We start from the raw sequence: 19,883 nt of genomic DNA, 5'->3' as shown, positions 1-19,883 counted from the left end.
ACAAAGCAAGTAGAAAAAGAAATCCCTGGTAATGAAGTAGAGTTTGGCTTATCTAAGGACCATGAAGAGAGTTTTAAATGTGTCGTTTTGATATCTTTCATCTCTGTAGGAAAAGCAAAACAAAGGGTTTCTATCTGGATTAGAAACAAATTTATAATACTGAACTTTAGATGTAGGTGGTAGAAGAATTGGAAGAGGTGGAAAGGCCAGAGACGCAAGAGTAGTAATTTCTGGATGATGGAGTTATGGGTGATTTTCATTTTCTCCTGAAAAATATAGAAAAGTGCATCATTTACTCTTTTATTATACTTTTCTACATGTTTCATGGTGCTTTGGAGAGATAACTTCTCAACTATAAATAAAGTTTCAATACCATAAAGAGACCTATTTCCAGAAAATTCTGAACGGGTCAATGTCTTTTTGGGGGAAAAGCAAAATAAAACATAAAAAACAAAGGAATAAACAACCCGCTTCCGTTAACAAGGGCGCTTTCATTCTAATGCAGCTGATTTCTTTCAAGAAGATATTGGACCCACGCTGAGATACGCAAACTGTGGTTCCAAGCCTCTTAGCTTCCAGATGAAAAGAAAAGCAACTTGATGTTGTGTATTAGTGTGACTTAATATCTTATTGCAAGTTCTTCCTGCTGACTGTTTGCTTCTATTCTAACTCTAAGACATCAGCTTCACATAAAGATCAAAATTATTTCCCCCAAACAAAGGAGAGTCTCTCTTCCCTTCTTATCGATTGAACTTAGTAATATTTTAAAACTGTTTTGGGATAATTTAGCTCTGTTTAATTTGGGGTGGGTACTAACTAACCAAACTCATGTTCTTTTTAGGTGAGATGATGTTTTTGAGTTCACTCAGTTCAGCTGCATTACATTACACTGTAATAATTATGGGCTAAAGACCGCAAACTAGGCCCCGCTCCTTCTTCAGGGAGGCATTGGGAGAGCACCATATTTCATTTATATCAGTCTTATATTTAAAACTGTAGTTGCAATTTGAAGGGTTGTTTCCTCATTAAGCCTAGGTTGGAACAATACAAACATTGAATAATGTCTTGAATTTATTTTTTTCTATTTTAAGGACAATCTTACTGTGAATGATAATAGATACTCTGGAAAACCAGAGTGGGGAAAAGCACCTCTTAACAACAGAAAAATTTGTTTATCATTCTTTTACAGTTATGTTAACTTTTTAAATTAACTGGGAGAAGGAGTAAATATAAATGAGTTACAGGTTCTAGGAATTTTCCCCCATTCTTCTTCACTGGTATAATGAGGAAAAATGGCACATAAAAATCTGGCTTTATAAAGTAAAAGCTAAGAAGTTCTAGTAATTTTTTTATTCAAGTATAGTTGATACACAATATTATATAAGTTACAGGTGGACAATATATAGTGATTCACAATTTTAAAGGTTATACTCCAATTATAGTTATTATAAAATATAGGCTATATTGCCCATGTTGTACAATATATCCTTATAGCTTATTTTATACCTAATAGTTTGTACCCCTTAATCTCCTACCCCTATATTGGCCCTCCCCCTTCCCTCTCCCCACTGGCAACCACTAGTTTGTTCTCTATATCTGTGAGTCTAGTATTTTTTATAGAACATTGCAAGATGATTCACCATTGTACTTCTCTCTTTAGTAAACTTTCAAAAGACTTTAAAATAATAATGGCCTAAGTTTGAAGAGTTTTCTTGTTGCTTGCAAAGTGCTTTTACATACAGTATTTAATTCCATCCACTGTAAAACCTTGTGAGCTAACTGTCATTATCTTTTTTTTACAGTTGAGAACTGAGGCTCAGTGAGATTATGCAAGTGGCTTTTCTTTCTTTTTAACCAGTTTGGTTCTTGTGTAGCTTCTCAGAGCATGTGTGTCATAGGAAGATAACGTGGCGTATAGGAAATCATAATCAGTATTTCTTTTGAAAACGTGTTTTTATTAACTACCTTAGAGGGTCTCTGGTACCACAGATTATTTGTGCTGACACCAACATGCATGGTTTCAGCTAAGGAATAAACTCTTTCCACTATGGCGCTTGAAAATGGGATAAAGTGGAAAAAAAATAGATCAACCTGCTGATTACCTACATTAGGAATCAGCAAACTATGCCCCACAGGTGAAATCCCCCTATGGCCTGTTTTTGTAAATAAAGTTTTATTGGCACACAGCCACGCTCATTCATTTCTGTGTAGTCTGTGGCTGCCTTTGCACTACAGTGGCAGAGTTGAGTAGTTGCAATAGAGACCAGGGCCTGCAAAGCCTAAAATATTTACTCTTTGTAAATACAGAAAATGTTTGCCAAACCTTGGTCTACACAATACTGAAAAACTACCTTGAATGATTTTGATGAAAATACTTAATTTATGGCTACATTTAGACAACTTCTCAAGTAAAACAAAACAAAACAAAACAAAACTCGTTTGGAGTAATTGTATGAGTCTTGCAGAATTCCAAGAAGAATAGTAGAGTGTGTTTCTTATCAGCTTTCTTAACCAGTAGTGGCAAATAGCAGAAGTCTTAGGGCCTTTCACAAGTTTATTAAACACCTACTACATGTGAAACTCTGTGCTAAGATTTTTATTAGTTGGGAAGAACAGTGGATTGCAAGGGGGTACGCCTGGGTTTCAGGGCCACCTCTGTGATTAGCTCCTTCTGGGACCTTCTTTCATTTCCATTGGTAGACTGCAAATGCTTTCCATTAAACACAGCCCCTCCTCAGCATCCAGAGAATTGCTTTTTCCTCTGAACCTTCATTTTATTCATTCAGCTCTTAACATGTGCTGGTGTTTCACTTGTTTGTTTGTTTTAGTCTTTAAAAATTCTGAGCTTGAGCTTCCCTGGTGGTACAGTGGTTGAGAGTACGCCTGCCGATGCAGGGGACACGGGTTCGTGCCCCGGTCCGGGAAGATCCCACATGCCGCGGAGCGGCTGGGCCCATGAGCCATAGCCGCTGAGCCTGCGCGTCCGGAGCCTGTTGCTACGCAACGGGAGAGGCCACAACAGTGAGAGGCCCGCATACCGCAAAAAAAAAAAAAAAAAAATTCTGAGCTTGATTTTATTATTCAAGTAAAATATATTTGTTGTTGAAACAACAGAAGGGCAGAAAACAGATAAGCACAACTAAAAAAATTTTAAAGTTCTAATCCAGCTAACTAAAGAAAACAATTCTTAATGTTTTGTTGTATATCCTTACTAATATTTTTACAGTGGTAAGCTGGTAAACCGTAAACTGTCTGGGGGTGGCAGGGCGGGAGTGGAAGCCCTGATTTGTAGTATTTGCTGATTTCTGTGATTTAAGTATTTCCATTATGGCCTATTTCAAGTTATGAAGTTGTTTAAGAACTGGCTCACAAAATTCCTAACTATTGGGCTTCCCTGGTGGGATGGTGGTTAAGAATCTGCCTGCCAGTGCAGGGGACGTGGGTTCAATCCCTGGTCTGGGAAGATCCCACATGCTGCAGAGCAAGTAAGCCCATGTGCCACAACTACTGAGCCTGTGCTCTAGAACCTGCGAGCCACAACTACTGAGCTTGTGTGCTCTAGGGCCTGCGTACCACAACTACTGAGCCCACATGCTGCAACTACTAAAGCCCGTGTGCCTAGAGCCCATGCTCTGCAACAAGAGAAGCCACCACAATGATAAGCCCGTGCACTGCAACGAAGAGTAGCCCCTGCTTGCTGCAACTAGAGAAAGCCCGTGTGCAGCATTGAAGACCCAATGCAGCCAAAAAAAAAAAAAAAAAAATTCCGAACTACTTAATTGTCTCATGAGTCAGTATGAGCCAGCTCAGGCACTTTACTATTTACGTGTATAGGTGTGTATGTGTGTGTGATTTGTGTGTATGTATATATATGTAATTTTCTTTTTATTAAAAATGGAATTTTCTATATATATTCCATTGTAATTTACTCCTTTTGCTTACCAAATATAGGAAACATTTTTATATATCAGTATATGTATGTGTATACTGTCAATTTTAAGGACTGGATAATATTTCATTGAATACATATATTAGGATTTATTTAATCATTGTTTTATTTGAGGACCTTTAGAGTATTTCCAGAATTTTGCTATTACAAATAATGGTATGATTCAAATTTTTGCAGTAGGCTTTCTTTCTAAGTGAGGAAATATATGAGAAATATCTTATAAACTGAAAGTGCTATATAAATATTAGTTGTATTAATTATTTATTATCCTTATTATGTATAGGTCCCATATTCTTGCTTAGATTGTGAGCACCTCTGAATGAGGCGGGGTATCCAGCTATCTTTGCATTCCCCACAGCACTTAGCAGAGTGCATCTGCATTCATCACATATTTGAGAATAAAGAAGATGGTCAGTTTATTCTGTCTTCTAGTCCTTGTTGTGGTCAGTGATCCAACAGTGTAAAGTTGCTAGGCCTCAAGCAGTCCTCAGTCATAGATTTGAGTTTTTCCTCAGAACAAATTCAGTTGGATAAGCTGGACTTGAACTCAAAACCTTGAACTTCATTGTTTTCAGCTGAACAAGCTGGTCCACACTGTTTTACATATTTTCATGTAATAAAGTGTCCATGACCCCAGTGGACAAAATGTAGCAGATAATTGCCTGTCACTCTCCCTCCCCTTCCCCCCATACTACTACGTACCTTTTTTTCTCTCAGGAACAAACGAACAAGGATAATAATCACAAAATATATCCAGTTTGTATTCACTAAAGAAGTTCCTGCATTTCGTTTCTTACATCAGGTTTTATTCTTTCAAATTATGCGTGTATTCTTGTTGCCCTGGTTGCCTCGAGGTGAGAGAACAAAGTTAACAATACTCAATAAAATAAACGAAGCCATAAAATCTTCTGGCAGCATTATAAGGTTGTTATAAAAATGCACGTTTGGGGAAAAAAATGTCCTTTAACAATTTTTAAACCTAAGGCCATGAACGTTTTTCTTATTCCTAGGAAAAAAATACTTTTCCCCAACATTTTGTTATGAAAATTTACAAACATACAGAAGACAACTTGAAAGAATTGTACGGTGAACACCCAAGTACTTGTCACCTAGATTCTACAGTTAATGTTTTATTTCACACATCTGTCCATTCCTATATCAATCCCTCAATCCATTTGTGAGTGTGTGTGTATAAATCGTATACGTCAGTACTCTTCCTCTCTTTGATACCCATATCATTACCTAAAGAGGGAAATCCAATTTTAAAAGCCAGGTACTCTATCAGTCTAGAAAGGTGACTGCTTAAGGCTCCATCCCTAGGGCAGGCTTGAAACTCCATAGATAAGACAGAGCTGGCAGGCTTCCAGGCATGGTTGACTTTAGTCATGTCCCGTAAAAGCTTAAGAGAGCAGAGATGGTAATGTGGTCTTCCAGGGGAATTCTAGATGGGAAACTACTGGGGGATCTTCCAACCATAGCTGCTGTTTTTTTTAAATATATATAAGTTTATTTATTTTATTTTATTTATTTTTGGCCACGTTGGGTCTTCGTTGCTGCCCGTGGGCTTTTCTCCAGTTGCAGCGAGCGGTGGCATCTCTTGTTGTGGAGCACGGGCTCTAGGTGCGTGGGCTCAGCAGTTGTGGCTCAAGGGCTCTAGAGCGCAGGCTCAGTAGTTGTGGCGCACAGGTTTAGTTCCTCCGTGGCCTGTGGGATCTTCCCGGACCAGGGCTTGAACCTGTGTCCCCTGCATTGGCAGGCAGATTCTTAACCACTGCGCCACCAGGGAAGTCCCGTAGCTGCTGTTTTAACTGAGGTGATTTGGGACATCTATTAGATGTGAAAAATATATATGTGCATATATATATATCTATATATATACACAAATATATGTGTGTGTGTATATACATGCATACACACATACCCATATACTGTATTATCTCCATAACAGTGCAGCAAAGTAGGTTTTATCTCTGCTTTGTAATTGAGGGAAAGGGCTTGGGTTAAATGACGTGTCCAGGGCTGCACAGCTAATATGTGTCAGGAAGGGAAATGGAATGTTTTTCTGTGGCTCTGGAGCCTGAACCACTTCCTATTCCATTCTCTACTTGGTTTCCTTGCCTCAGTGGCCTTCGGTATCACCTCTGAATTTGGTTCACACTCAGGCCAGTTGGCCTGGTGGAGGGCCTCAAGAGGACTGCATGCTCAGAACTGGTCCTTAGAGAGGATGATTTTAGAGGAGAGGCTACGGTTCAGAGTAACCAAGTCAAGGCTTTGAGAATCAGGCTAAGTGAAAGCAGGGTAACTGAGAAAAGACAGAATCCTGTCTGCCTCTGATTGTCATGACTTGCTGGTTTGTTTCCAGGTGTTTTGAAGTCTTCTGCATCTATTGTCAGTCAAACCACATTGAAGAGCCTTATGTCAGCATCACCAAGAAGCGACAGATGCCAAAAAATGGCCTCTCAGAGGAAATTGAGAAGGAAGTGGGCCAGGCAGAGGGCAAGCTATTCACCCACCGATCTGCATTCAGCCGGGCATCAGTGATCCAGGCTTTCCTGGGCTCAGCCCCTCAACTGACCCTGCAGCTGTATATAACCGCCCTGCAGCAGGATGTCACTATCGGAAGGTGTATGTATATTTTTTAATTTCTATTTGCATTTGGGAATCAAAGTGGAGAGCAAAACATAAGGTTTATCTTGTTTTTGGCGAAGTTCGTTTATATGTGCATCCAATCCTAAGTCTGTGTTCCAGTTACTAAGCTCAAAACATAGTGAAGTAAAATAATAACGACGTTTATTTTGCTTATGAATCTGCCCTTTAGGCAGGGCTCACCTATGCTCCACTGTGTATTAGCCGGGGTGGATCAAAGATGTAGAGTTAGAATCCATTGAGGACTCATTCACTCGCATTTCTTACGGTCGATGCTGGCTGTTGCTCGGGGCTTCAGATCTTCCCCACTTCATCTCTCCATGTAGGTTAGTTTGGGCTTCCTCACAGCATGGTGGCTGCTTTCAAGGGCAAGTATCCGAAGAGTGAGAGAGGGCCAGGTGGTAGAGTATCCCTTTTGTGATCCAGCATTGGAAGTCATGCAGCATCACTTCTGTATTTTCTTTGTTGAAGCAGTCAGGAATCCTGTAGAGGTTCAAGGGAAAGGGAGGAAAGAAATCTCTGACTTTTGTTGGGGAATGGCAGAGTTCTAGAAGTTCACTGCTGTGACCATTTTGGAAAATACAACTTGCCGTAGGCTGAAAATACAGCCGCCAGAGGCTGGGCCTCTTTGGTTTTTGCCTCTGTCATTCAGTGATAGTTGTAAACCAGCTGATACACAGTTGGTTGTAACAGCTTTTTTGCGGTGAATGAGGGAATCAAGAGCACTGTCCTGTTTTCTTGAAGTTCTAATAGGTATCTCAGCTTTAAAATGAACACAGTTCTCTAACCTTTGGGCTATTCTCGCATCATCAAATTGAGGGCAGGTTTTGATTAAGCCATATTTTAAAGAAAAAACCTGTACATGCATTGGACACAAGTGAAAAACCTTCATATGAAAAGAGGAAAGAATCCTTCACAAATATTAATATTATTAGTAAATGAAAACCAGATATTCTGGTAAGTTTTGCTATATAGATAAACAAAAGTGAGTTAAAAGCCTTAGGCTGAAAAAATGCATATTTAAGACAGCACTGAAACTGGAATCTTTTAAAATAAATCACTCATTAATCTCACTTCCCTCAGTATTATCCTCTTTCTGCCTATAATCTAGGCTGGATGGTAAAATGACTTTAATTTATGGCTGGGTCACAGGATATTTGCATGTTACAACTGTATCCCTTATCCAGGTTACCTCAGAGTGACTGTAATTCTTAAGATATATCAGGACTTTAGGTTGAGATCTTGGACCTTGGTGGATTAACATTTATGTGAAAATGCCTCCCACAGCCACAGGTAGACAGTAGGTGCTCAATAAATGTAGCAGCATCCTTGTTCTCTAAGGACTTATAACTAGAATGGGCATTGACCAAGGTGAGTCCTCTGCATGCCACTATACCCTTTTCCCAGTTCATTATTTTTCTATGTGGCAGGAACACAGCAAGAGACCAGATGTGGTGATAACCTATTTGATTTTTACAAGTAGATTCAATTTTTTTCTCAAGTTATTGAAAATGAAGATTGTCTTTTAGTTCAGAAGTTGGCAAACAGCAGCCCATGGGTGTAATCAGGCACTGCTTGTTTTTGTAAATAAAATTTTATTGGAATGCAGTCACACCCTTTCATTTACCTGTTCTCTATGTCTGCTTTGTTTGTTTGTTTGTTTTTTTAGCAGAGTTGAGTCGTTGAATAGTTGCAACACAGAAAGCATGGGCCACAAAGCATAAAGTATTTACTGTCTGGCTCTCTACAGAAAGTTTGCCAACCCTAGTTACAGTTTTTCAGATAGAATTCTATTCAGGAAAATGAAATGTCTATCTCATAAAATATGAGATATCTCATAAAATGTCAGTGTCACAAAGAATATCTGTGACATGCCCCCCAAGAACTTGGAATAAGTCCTCTGAGAATTAAATGATCAATCAAATATATAGAGAGAAAGGAAGTGGGCATGGTCCTCTTAAAAATGTAGATGACTGCCAGTTGTATAGGTTTTGACTAACCCTAATCACTGCCTTAACATATCTGAGGAAGGGATCCCTCACCCGGAAGGGGAAAGGCAGTTGTAATTGGAGGACAGGCTGGGGTGTGTCACAGAGGCAAACATTGGCAATATCTGTCATATGATTAGGAATGCATTTGGTGCAAGGAATAAACACTTGACTACAAGGTTAAACAACCCATTATTTTGCTTATCTAAGATGAAGTTGGAGTTAGGCCGTTGCTGGCATTATATCAGCTGCTCACAATGGTAGAGTTGATGTTCCTGAAGTTCCACTGGTCTTTCTTTTGGGTTGCTACTGCATAGAATCCATCGTAGCTGCATTCAAGGTAGGAAGAGGGATGAAGGCAGAAGGGCGAGTGTCTTTCTTCCTTTATTAGTAAGGAAAAGCTTTCCTAGAAACCTCCCTAATAGACTTTATTTAGGTCTCATTGACCAGGACTGGTCACATGGTCACCTCGGTGCAAGAAATGCTAGGAAAGCTGGGCATAGAAATGATTGCCACCAGTGGCTTACAGCAGCATTCCTTCAACTTTGCTGACGTTGATTAGAGTCACAGGAGGTGGAGGGGGGGGCTGTTAAAAATCTACAGATAACCTGGAAATTGTGATTTGCTGGGTATGGAATGGGAGCCTACGATATGTCTCTTGATTTTTTTCTCTTTTGTTTTTTAAATAAATGCTCCAGGTAATTTTTATCTTCAGCAAAGTTTGGGAACACTGGACTAGACTAGTCATAACCTGCCCAGGGTTGGGCCCCTTGCCACCCACAAGGAAATTATGTTTTCTTAAACTAAGAGGAGGAATGGATATTGAGTGGGCAGCTAACAGTATCTGCCACACCTTGTGTCCAGACCGATAGAAATGTCCATTCTTGACAGGAGAGGGACATGAAGTCCATCAGAACCTGACCCCATTCAACTTTCAAAGTCTATATAACCCCTCCTCTCTGATTCTATGCTCACTGAGCAAACATTGATGAATTTGGCCTTGGCAGAGCTTAAAGGGGAGGTGGAGCTGGCCACGTGGTCCACTGGAGAGGTTTTTGTTAATTGCAGTATAATGCATATAACATAAAATTCACCATTTTAAGAGTACAATTCAGTAGATTTTAGGATATTCACAGTGTTGTGTAACCATCACCACTATCTAATTTTAGAATATTTTCCTTACGTAGAAAAGAAATCCCATACCCGTTAGCAGTCACTCCTCATTTCCCCTCCCCAGACCCTGGCTATCACTAACCTACTTTCTGTCTCTATGGATTTTCCTATTGTACATATTTCATATAAATGAAATCATACATTATTGGAGAGTTTTTTTCCCATAGTCAGTGAATAATGGACACTGTCTATGAGCCTCAGTCTTTGCGTGAGACTAGTCAGCTCTCAGGGGCTTGATCAAGTCTCTGGACCTTGGAAGATAGGTTGGTCTGAGGCCCAGGTGAGTGCACCAAGGTTACTGTGCTCTGTGAAGGCCCCCGCGTCCTGCCATTTGGCCTGCCTGGATCTCAAAGTGCCCTTGTCTCTTCCAGTCAAGGTGGTCCTGTTGGTAGTAATGATGACTGTTTCTCAGATCCTTGCTTTGTGCTAGGCACTGTGATTGGCATGATTGTGTTTCATGTTCACAGCATCCCTGTGAGATAGATCTGATTACCTCCATCTTATTAAAGTTGGAAATTGTACTCATTGTCTACCAGAGGAGGCAGGATTTGGGGTTAGATTTATGTGAATTCATTCATGAAGTCAATGAATATGTATTGAAAACGTCCTGTGTTCCTGACCTTGTGCTGGGCTATGAGGGTAAAGTGGTGAACAGGGTGGACCGGCACATATCCTTTTGGAACATGATAGAGAAACATGAAACAGATAGTCATATACTTATTTTATTTCAGGTCAATCCTGCAAAGTGAAAGTCCTGTGTAAGGGTCTATTGGGGGAATCTAACCAAGTCTGGGAGATGAGGGAAAATTTTCCAGAGGAACTTAAGTTGAAACCAAAATCTGGTAGATGAGGAGAAGTCAAATGAAGGAAAAGCAAGAAAGGGCATCCCAGCATTTCACACTTTATCCCAGAGGCAAGAGGAAGCCATTGATGATTTTTAAACAACACAGTATCATGATCAGATTTAGTTTTAGAAGCTGATTACTCTGGAAAATGGATTGGAAGGGGTGAGGGGAGAAACAAGGAGGCCAGGAAGTGGGCTGCTACAGTGGTCAAGTTGAGAATGATAATGGCTTGGGCTGGAACAGGAGAAATGAGTTATTGGAGCCATATTAATGATGTAGAAGTGGAACAAGGTGATGATTGATTGAATGGGAAGGTGAGGCAGAGAGAGATGTCAAAAATGGTTCCCAGGTTCCTGACATATATTATTTCGTTATATCCTGCCTCATTACAAAACAAGGACTTGAGACAGGGGTTTTTAGCTAGTTCTGTGATACTCTCTGTGGAAGATACCCTTCTGTCCTCTCTTGTGGACACTGGTAAATTAAATAGTAATATTATATAAACCTACCATCTGCAATTCAAGCAGTTCTTGTGATTACTAAATATTACTGGACTTATTTTTGAATGTATCCCATTGTAAACACAATTATAAATCTCATTCTCAGATGAAACACCTAACCTATGATCATTTATTTGAGAGAGGAACAGAGTTAGCAGTGGCTGAATACATGTTTTAAGATGTATAAGTATATAAATTCTGTCCCAAGTGATAGACTCAAAAGTACACACAATTCTTATAAACACTCTACGTGCTGTGTTAGGTTAAAAAAGGAGTTGTCACATCAAGTGAAGAATAAATCTAATTGCTCTCCTAGCCATGTCAACATCTGGCATTTTCTCCTGTTCATCATATGCTGAAGGGCCACCGTCTGCTGCCTCTTGGCCTGTCATAAAGGACTGATCAGAGGCTGCACAGCTGGCTTGAACTGTGGCATCAGTGGACCTGGGTTCACCATCCCAGTTCCCCACTTTCTGGCTACATGATCTTGGACATTCATCTATTTCCTGTGGGCAGCAGCTTCCTCACCTGTAAAACGGGGATAATCAGCGTTCCTCCATCTTGGGATTTTCCCAAAGACTAAGTCACCGTGTGCCTGTAAACCGCGGCTTAACACAGAGCCTGGCACAGGGCACGCCCTTAACAGATGGCTGCCTGTGTCTCCCTCCCCGTGTACCAGATGCTCAGACAGGTTTCCCCAAGGTGCTGCCAGGCCTGGTTCTCCCGTGACTGCTGGATGCTTGGGCCTCTGGCTGTGAAAACCCCGGCCTGCCAAAGCTCGAAGCTCGTGGGGGGACAAGAGTGAGAGTGCCTCCTGTGCAGGGGGAAAGCCAGGGCTGCATCCGGGAACCAGACAGCCCTCGCCCTGTCTGCTCCCCTCTGCCCGGTGACTCACCGTCTCTGCTTCCTTGTACCATCTAATAAAGCTTGGAGCTGACTGAGCCTTTGCCAACTTCACAGCATTATCTAGAGTAACAATGTCGGGTGTGCTTAGAGCTCAGTGGAGTAGGTGCTTGTTTAATCCAGGAAACTTTTCTTGACACCTGGTGCTCATTCAGCCAAACATTTACAGAAGCCTCATTGCCAAGATGTCCACCGCACAAATTTGTGATTCGTTAGAAGAGCCGTGAAGGCCTCCTGGCCTCCGCCAAGCCCCCCTCTTGCTCTTCTGCTCACATGAGTGGCTAGCAGGCCTCTCCCCAGCGACTGCAGGTGGAGAGTCACCTTCAGCTGGTCACATCATGGCACCAACAGTGCCACCCCGTCCCTGAAGTGGAGCCTCTTGGTTTCCAGGGCATGGTTCCTCATCTTCCAGTGACCTTCAGCCAACAGGGAGATGCCTCCAGGGTGGGTGGTGCCAGGGAATCGATCATGATACTCAAATCCTGCCATGTTGGTTAAATAGCATTTGATTAGGAAAAGCTGTTTACTTTGGCTTCTGGCCGTGGCTTGTTTTAGCACAAAGCATAGTCTCCTGGATGCCTGACCAGAAGTCACAGAACTAGAAAAAAAATTTCACAATTTGTACGGAAACACAAAAGACCCCAAAGAGCCAAAGCAATCTTGAGAACGAAAAACGGAGCTGGAGGAATCAGACTCCCTGACTTCAGACTATACTACAAAGCTACAGTAATCAAGACAGTATGGTACTGGCACAAAAACAGAAAGATAGATCAATGGAACAGGATAGAAAGCCCAGAGATAAACCCACGCACATATGGTCACCTTATCTTTGATAAAGGAGGCAGGAATGTACAGTAGAGGAAGGACAGCCTCTTCAATAAGTGGTGCTGGGAAAACTGGACAGGTACATGTAAAAGTATGAGATTAGATCACTCCCTAACACCATGCACAAAAATAAGCTCAAAATGGATTAAAGACGTAAATGTAAGGCCAGAAACTATCAAACTCTTAGAGGAAAACATAGGCAGAACACTCTATGACATAAATCACAGCAAGATCCTTTTTGACCCACCTCCTAGAGAAATGGAAATAAAAACAAAAATAAACAAATGGGACCTAATGAAACTTCAAAGCTTTTGCACAGCAAAGGAAACCATAAACAAGAGCAAAAGACAACCCTCAGAATGGGAGAAAATATTTGCAACTGAAGCAACTGACAAAGGATTAATCTCCAAAATTTATAAGCAGCTCATGCAGCTCAATAACAAAAAAACAAACAACCCAATCCAAAAATGGCAGAAGACCTAAATAGACATTTCTCCAAAGAAGATAAACAGATTGCCAACAAACACGTGAAAGAATGCTCAACATCATTAATCATTAGAGAAATGCAACTCAAAACTACAATGAGATATCATCTCACACCAGTCAGAATGGCCATCATCAAAAAATCTAGAAACAGTAAATGCTGGAGAGGGTGTGGAGAAAAGGGAACCCTCTTGCACTGCTGGTGGGAATATGAATTGGTACAGCCATTATGGAGAACAGTATGGAGGTTCCTTAAAAAACTACAAATAGAACTCCCATATGACCCAGCAATCCCACTACTGGACCTATACCCTGAGAAAACCATATTTCAAAAAGAGTCATGTACCAAAATGTTCATTGCAGCTCTATTTACAATAGCCCAGAGATGGAAATAACCTAAGTGTCCATCATCGGATGAATGGATAAAGAAGATGTGGCACATATATACAATGGAATATTACTCAGCCATAAAAAGAAATGAAATTGAGCTATTTGTAATGAGATGGATAGACCTAGAGTCTGTCATACAGAGTGAAGTAAGTCAGAAAGAGAAAGACAAATACCATATGTTAACACATATATATGGAATTTAAGAAAAAAAAATGACATGAGGAACCTAGGGGTAAGACAGGAATAAAGACACAGACCTACTAGAGAATGGACTTGAGGATATGGGGAGAGGGAAGGGTAAGCTGTGACAAAGCGAGAGAGAGGCATGGACATATATACACTACCAAACGTAAGGTAGATAGCTAGTAGGAAGCAGCCGCATAGCACAGGGAGATCAGCTTGGTGCTTTGTGACTGCCTGGAGGGGTGGAATAGGGAGGGTGGGAGGGAGGGAGATGCAAGAGGGAAGAGATATGGGAACATATGTATATATATAACTGATTTACTTTGCTATAAAGCAGAAAGTAACACACCATTGCAAAGCAATTATACTCCAATAAAGATGTGGAAAAAAAAAAAAAGTCACACCAGAGGAATTCCTTAAGGGCCAGAGAAGTCATAGTAGGTGGGTAAGCCACATCAGATTAGCAGGTGTGTGTGCTCGGGGGTCCCCTTACAGTCCATGCCGTAGTCAGCAGTAGTGGTCCCCGGGACACCTGCAGGGAGCCAGGCTTCCTGAGCTCTTTTACACTCTCTGTTTGATGTCCGAGTTTGGAGGTTGAGCTTTACTGACCTCGTGTTGGCAAACCTTCTGCAGAGTCACCTGGACATGGGAGAATCAGGCAGAGCTATACCACCATCCCTTTAAGAATCGTGCTTCAGCTGTGCCTGTGGCTTTAACAGGAGACATGGGGCCCCCGGCCAGCACGTCATCAGTCTAACTGCGCCCCCTGCCAAATCCCCTCCTACACGGGACCGGGAATCGTCCACGCAGGGGAGGAGGGCAGGCAGAGGGTGAGAACCACTGCCCCTGGGAAAGCATGAGGCAACCAGGTTTAGGCTTTTTGTACATTTTGAAGAGGTGGGAAGGGGGATGGTGAAGAGGGATTTATTCTAATGCGAGCCCTGCAGAGAGAACACCAGTGACGACCAGTGCCCTGTTGGGAGTGGGAAAACTAAAACCGGAGTGAGTAGGGACAGATGCTGGGGAGGGTGTGGCTGCCAAACGAGGTCTGTGATCAAAAGCAGTGTCAGGGCCGGCCAGGGTCAGACACCAGACACAGGTCAACACACGGGAAAACATCACGTGTGGGACGGCATGAGCCCCCGAGTCGAGCCTGGAAAGATCTTGGAGAGTAACGTCGGTTTGCTGTTGGCATGAACACAAGGCCTGGGACCTAGGCTGGCCTCCCACTGAAGACAACCTCTGAGAAGAGAGGTGTTTTGAAGGCCCAGGCTCCCCTGGTCCCCGAGTCTGACAGGTCCTGCAGTCATGTGGCTCTGACTCTTTAGAACAGGACTTTGGGGCCCCAAATTAGAATTTTAAAATGAGGGACCTTCTAGTAACCTCTAATACATCCTTTCCTAAAGCATAAACTGCACAGTGGCAGCTTACAGACCTAATCTGGATGGCATTTGTTAGTCCTACACAGACGTCTTGAAAGAAAATTCATAAGCTGCTGACATTTAAAATCACAGACTTTTTCCCTGAATATCTGGATTTCTGGCTTCTCTCGTGAAATCAAAATGTCTGGGTGTCCCTGTGGTTGCAGTGAACTGGAGATACGAGATGCTCTCCCATTAAGGTCAGGCCTCTGGTCTGCCACTTGTCTCTTTTGGATTTCATGTCTCACCCCCTTCACTCACTTCTAGTAACTGGCCACTACAGAGACTTGAACTTGTTACTCACACCACAGATTAATTCTCAGTTCACAGTATTCAGAAGGATCAATTTTCTCATTTGATGATGTATTATAGTACAGGGCTTCTCAAACTGCCTTTAGTGTAGGGCCAGTATTATCTGTTCTTTTTGTTCTAATTCCTTATGAACTGATAGGAGGTCCTATTATGCATGACTGATATACAGCTCACATTTGACTCATCACTGGAGTACCACATCTCCAGGACTGGTGTAGACCCTATTCACTGGATGAGCCCACTCCCTTAAATATTGGGGTGAAGCCAGATTGCTGTGTTCCTAAATGCTGACTCTCAATTTCCATTTTTGGAGCTGGCCAGTAACAAACAGTTCCTTGACCAGTACCAGTCCGCAATCCACAGTTCAAACAGATTGAGATAATGAATTTATTTTATTTTATTCTTTTAGGGGTATGGTTTTAAATCTAAGGAACTTCATTTTGTATCGTTTAGTATTTCTCTACAGTTCTTCGTGAACACGGAAGATTGGTTTCTCTGATATTTAGGGTTGTAGAATCGCGGTGGGGAAAATCTGTCTAAACTTCTGTTAAAGCAAAATCTACTAAAGGAAACCAATTTGCAGCAGAGAGACAGGTTAGATAATGCGGCTGTGAGATACTTGGGTTCTGAGATGTAGGATGAGAAGAATTCACCAACTGGACTGTGGAAGAGAGTCTTCATGGCACAAAAGTGCAAAATAGTGAAAGAAGATGGGGGGAAACTGTTTTCTGGTCTCCCGTAAGTGTAGTTTACTTGGGGCACGTCAGCTTCCATGGCTATAAGATGAGGAGGTTGGACTGAATTATCTCAAAGATCTGCTCGAGGTGTACAGTTACCAGTCTGTGATCTTTTCCTAAGGAAAGTTCTCTACTGAAAGTGGGGCACAGAGGACAGGGATTGGTTTTAGGGTCTCCATTTTACAGCTGAGGCCACTTTGGCCCAGAGATGCCGATCAGCTCTCCCAAGGTCACGTGGCAAGTGGGTCCACAGTAGGGACGAGAGCCCAGCCCTGCTGCCTGTTGTTGAGCCTCCTCTGCTGTATCCTGAGAAATGGGTGGTCTTGACATAGAAAGGGTTTAATGGTCTCCCCTGGGGAAAAGAAGCCAAACTCTTCAGTGTAGAGGTGTCAAGGTGTCCTGGGTTTCTAGGAAAACATTCTCAACAATTCACTCTCAAGAACTTCCACTTGTGTTTTATTTGGAGGCCAGACAGATTAGGATCAAAGGGCTGATTTTATAGTACAGGTCTTCAGACTTTGTATACCTAGGCCTTGTTCCATTGGACAGTGTGAGAGCCGTGTGATGAATCCATTTCCTTCTCAATTAAGGTGTTCTTGAAATTCTGACTCTGTCCACTGACGTGGTCTCAAAGGGGATTATGTGATGACGTCAGAAGCCTGTGCTCAACAGCCTTTTCTTGAAGTACCAGAGTTACTGTCGTTTTCCACAGAGTTCTGAGACGATCCTGCTTTGTTGAAGACAAGAGTTCTGTCCTGTAGCTGATTGTAGGGCCTTCAGGGTAGCCTCAGAGTTAGTAAAAATGTATCTGGAGATAGCAGAGACTTTAAATGTCTGGGGGTCACTTATGACTTGTGATAATTTTCACAGGTGAAAAGTCTGGTACGAATGCATAATGAAAATGGTACAGTTGAAGAGGAAAAATTTTGTAACATGCAAAATAGGATAATAAAGCCAATCCAGAAAAAAAGAGGTATGGGGAAAATATCTATAAATGTAATGATTCAGCCTGTCTCCAATGAAGTCTAGAGTAGATTTTAAACATCTTTATGTTAATAAAACTCCATAGAAGGGTTTGATGTGCCTCCTCATTTTAAAAGCACTGGTCTAGGGCTTCCCTGGTGGCGCAGTGGTTGAGAGTCCATCTGCGAATGCAGGGGACACGGGTTCGTGCCCCGGTCCAGGAAGATCCCACATGCCGCGGAGCGGCTGGGCCCGTGAGCCATGGCCACTGAGCCTGCGCGTCCGGAGCCTGTGCTCCGCAACGGGAGAGGCCACAACAGTGAGAGGCCCGTGTACCGAAAAAAAAAATATATATATATATATGTGTGTATATATATATATATATATATATATATATATAAAAGCACTGGTCTAGAAATTGTTAGTAAAATTTAAGAAGAAAGGTGTGCCCGACTATTTTTTTAATTTACTTAAATATGACCAAAAACACTATAATTTTGTTACCTAACATCGTCAGGGAAGGCACCAGCAGGGCTCTGATAATTAGAAACATATAATGGACAGTAAGGGTGCTGACAAATATCCAAGAACGTCACTTACAACATAAAACTTCTGAAATATTGATATTAATAATATTTCCCTATTCACATTTAATCTAGGGAAGGCTAATACCTCTTTTGATTTGACTTTTTTTCATGCAACTAATCAATACTAACATAGGAAATGAAGCCAATTATTTCTAACACCTCTCTTTTTATAAGGTGAAGGAACAAATCTTTTTTACTTTCTGGGGGCCTCTGGGAAATCTCAGACAGTTTTAAATCCAAAAGATGTTGTGAAGTTTCATTTCACTTTTCATTTTGGATTCAGTGTTGGAAGGCAAAATTGAAAAATTTCCAGGAGGTTTGAGAATTAAGATAAGATCGTGGGTATCTGAGTACATGAATGATTATAGCTTGGTTATTTATTAAATAAAGTGACAATATAGCATTTAATTAAATACAAAAAAATCATTAGCACAATGGTAAATGCAGAACTTCTATTGTTTCTTTTACTTTAAAGAGAATAATCAAGGGCATGATAAAGTCATAGCAAAGCGTTATTGTGGTGAGATATCGAATCTCTGCTATTTGGACAGATTACGTAGAAGGTGAGGTCGACGGCTGGTTAATGACCCCAAAGATATTTAGTTTCTAATCCCCAGAACCTGTGAACTTTATATGGCCAAAAGGACTATCCAGATAAAGAGATTGACGTGAAGAGTATTGTAGATTAGCCAGGTGGGCCCTTAATGTAATGACAAGTGTCCCTAGAGAGGCAGGAGGTGATTTGATTACAGAATGAGATGATAATGTGAGGACTGGAGCGAGTTGCTACACTGCTGGCTTTGAAGATGAAGGAAGGAGCCACTAGCCAAGGAATGCAAGGTATACAGCTCTAGAAGCTGGAAAGTCAAGGAAATGGATTCTTCTCTAGGGCCTCTGGAGGGAGCATGGCCTTAATGACACCTTGATTTTAACCCAGAGAAACTGAGTTGAGACTTCTGGCCTCCAAAACTGTAAAAGAATAAATGTGTGTTGTTTTAAGCCATCAAGTTTGTGGTAATTTGTTACAGCAGCCATACGAAACTAATACAGGTGCAGAGTAACCTCTTATTAGGAGCAGACCAATACTCCAAAAAACTTCCTCATTTTCACAGAGAGCAAATAAATTCTAGGTTTGCTTCAATGTAATATTTCATTTTAAAGGACCCACAATCTCTTTTTGACAATCTTACAAGTAAACCCATCAAAACTGAGGCAGATTTGGCAAACTTTTAACACAGATAGGTGTTACTTTTCAGATTCTCTTTCCACAGACTTACAGCTTTCTGTATTCATTCAGGTTTTTTTCTTCACCATTCTTCCTCTTTTCCATTCTGGAACAAGTCATTTTACTTCAGGACAGAAACATTCCCTTTTTTGCCCCTAATTTTAAAAGTGTCTCATTATCTTCAGACTCCTAGTAGAGACTCATTCTTGTAGAGTCTCATTTACATAAATTAAGTATAACTTTTAAGCACTCACTTGTATTTCATGGCGCAAACTAGGGGGTTGATCGCTGTAAATTTCTGTCATTTTAGTAGAACTCATGAATACATTCAACCCAGCTTTATTCAGCCACGCAATTCCTTTCTATAGTTTCACATCATGGCAGAAATGAACATATTCATTTACAAACCCAAAGATATAGCCTCTTTGTAGAATATATAAATAAGAAGCAAAAGTATATAAACTCAAATTATACTTAGTAATCAGTGTTTTAGTATCCTTTCTTAGACATTTTCTAGGCATCCATTGAATTTCTATAAATTATCTCATAATATCAGTCCAGAGACTTCAGCTATCTAAAGACTTTGGAAATGCTCTTCAAGGGGACGTACTACAAAATCTCATTACTGTGGAAAATACTGGTTTGTCAGAACAATGACTCGATTTGCTTAAACATAAATTGACTTTTTTTCATAATCTTAGACCTTCAGTAGGAGTAATTCTAGCTCATTTGATCATAAACCTATACAAATTT

The 19,883-nt window shown here is 41.1% G+C and overlaps 1 protein-coding gene across 1 annotated transcript in view; it reads left to right on the top strand.

The window, feature by feature from the left end:
• The window catches only part of XK (X-linked Kx blood group antigen, Kell and VPS13A binding protein), a 53,031-nt gene that overhangs the window by 1,710 nt on the left and 31,438 nt on the right, over positions 1–19,883 (top strand). The window contains exon 2 of the mRNA XM_067724637.1: positions 6,312–6,574. Coding sequence (XP_067580738.1) covers positions 6,312–6,574 — 263 coding nt within the window. The remainder of the gene's footprint in view (positions 1–6,311; positions 6,575–19,883) is intronic.

Source organism: Pseudorca crassidens, chromosome X, assembly GCF_039906515.1.
Source record: "Pseudorca crassidens isolate mPseCra1 chromosome X, mPseCra1.hap1, whole genome shotgun sequence".
Lineage (NCBI taxonomy): Eukaryota > Metazoa > Chordata > Mammalia > Artiodactyla > Delphinidae > Pseudorca > Pseudorca crassidens.
The sequence above is the reverse complement of the archived record's forward strand: the minus strand, read 5'-3'. Positions and strand labels throughout refer to the sequence as shown.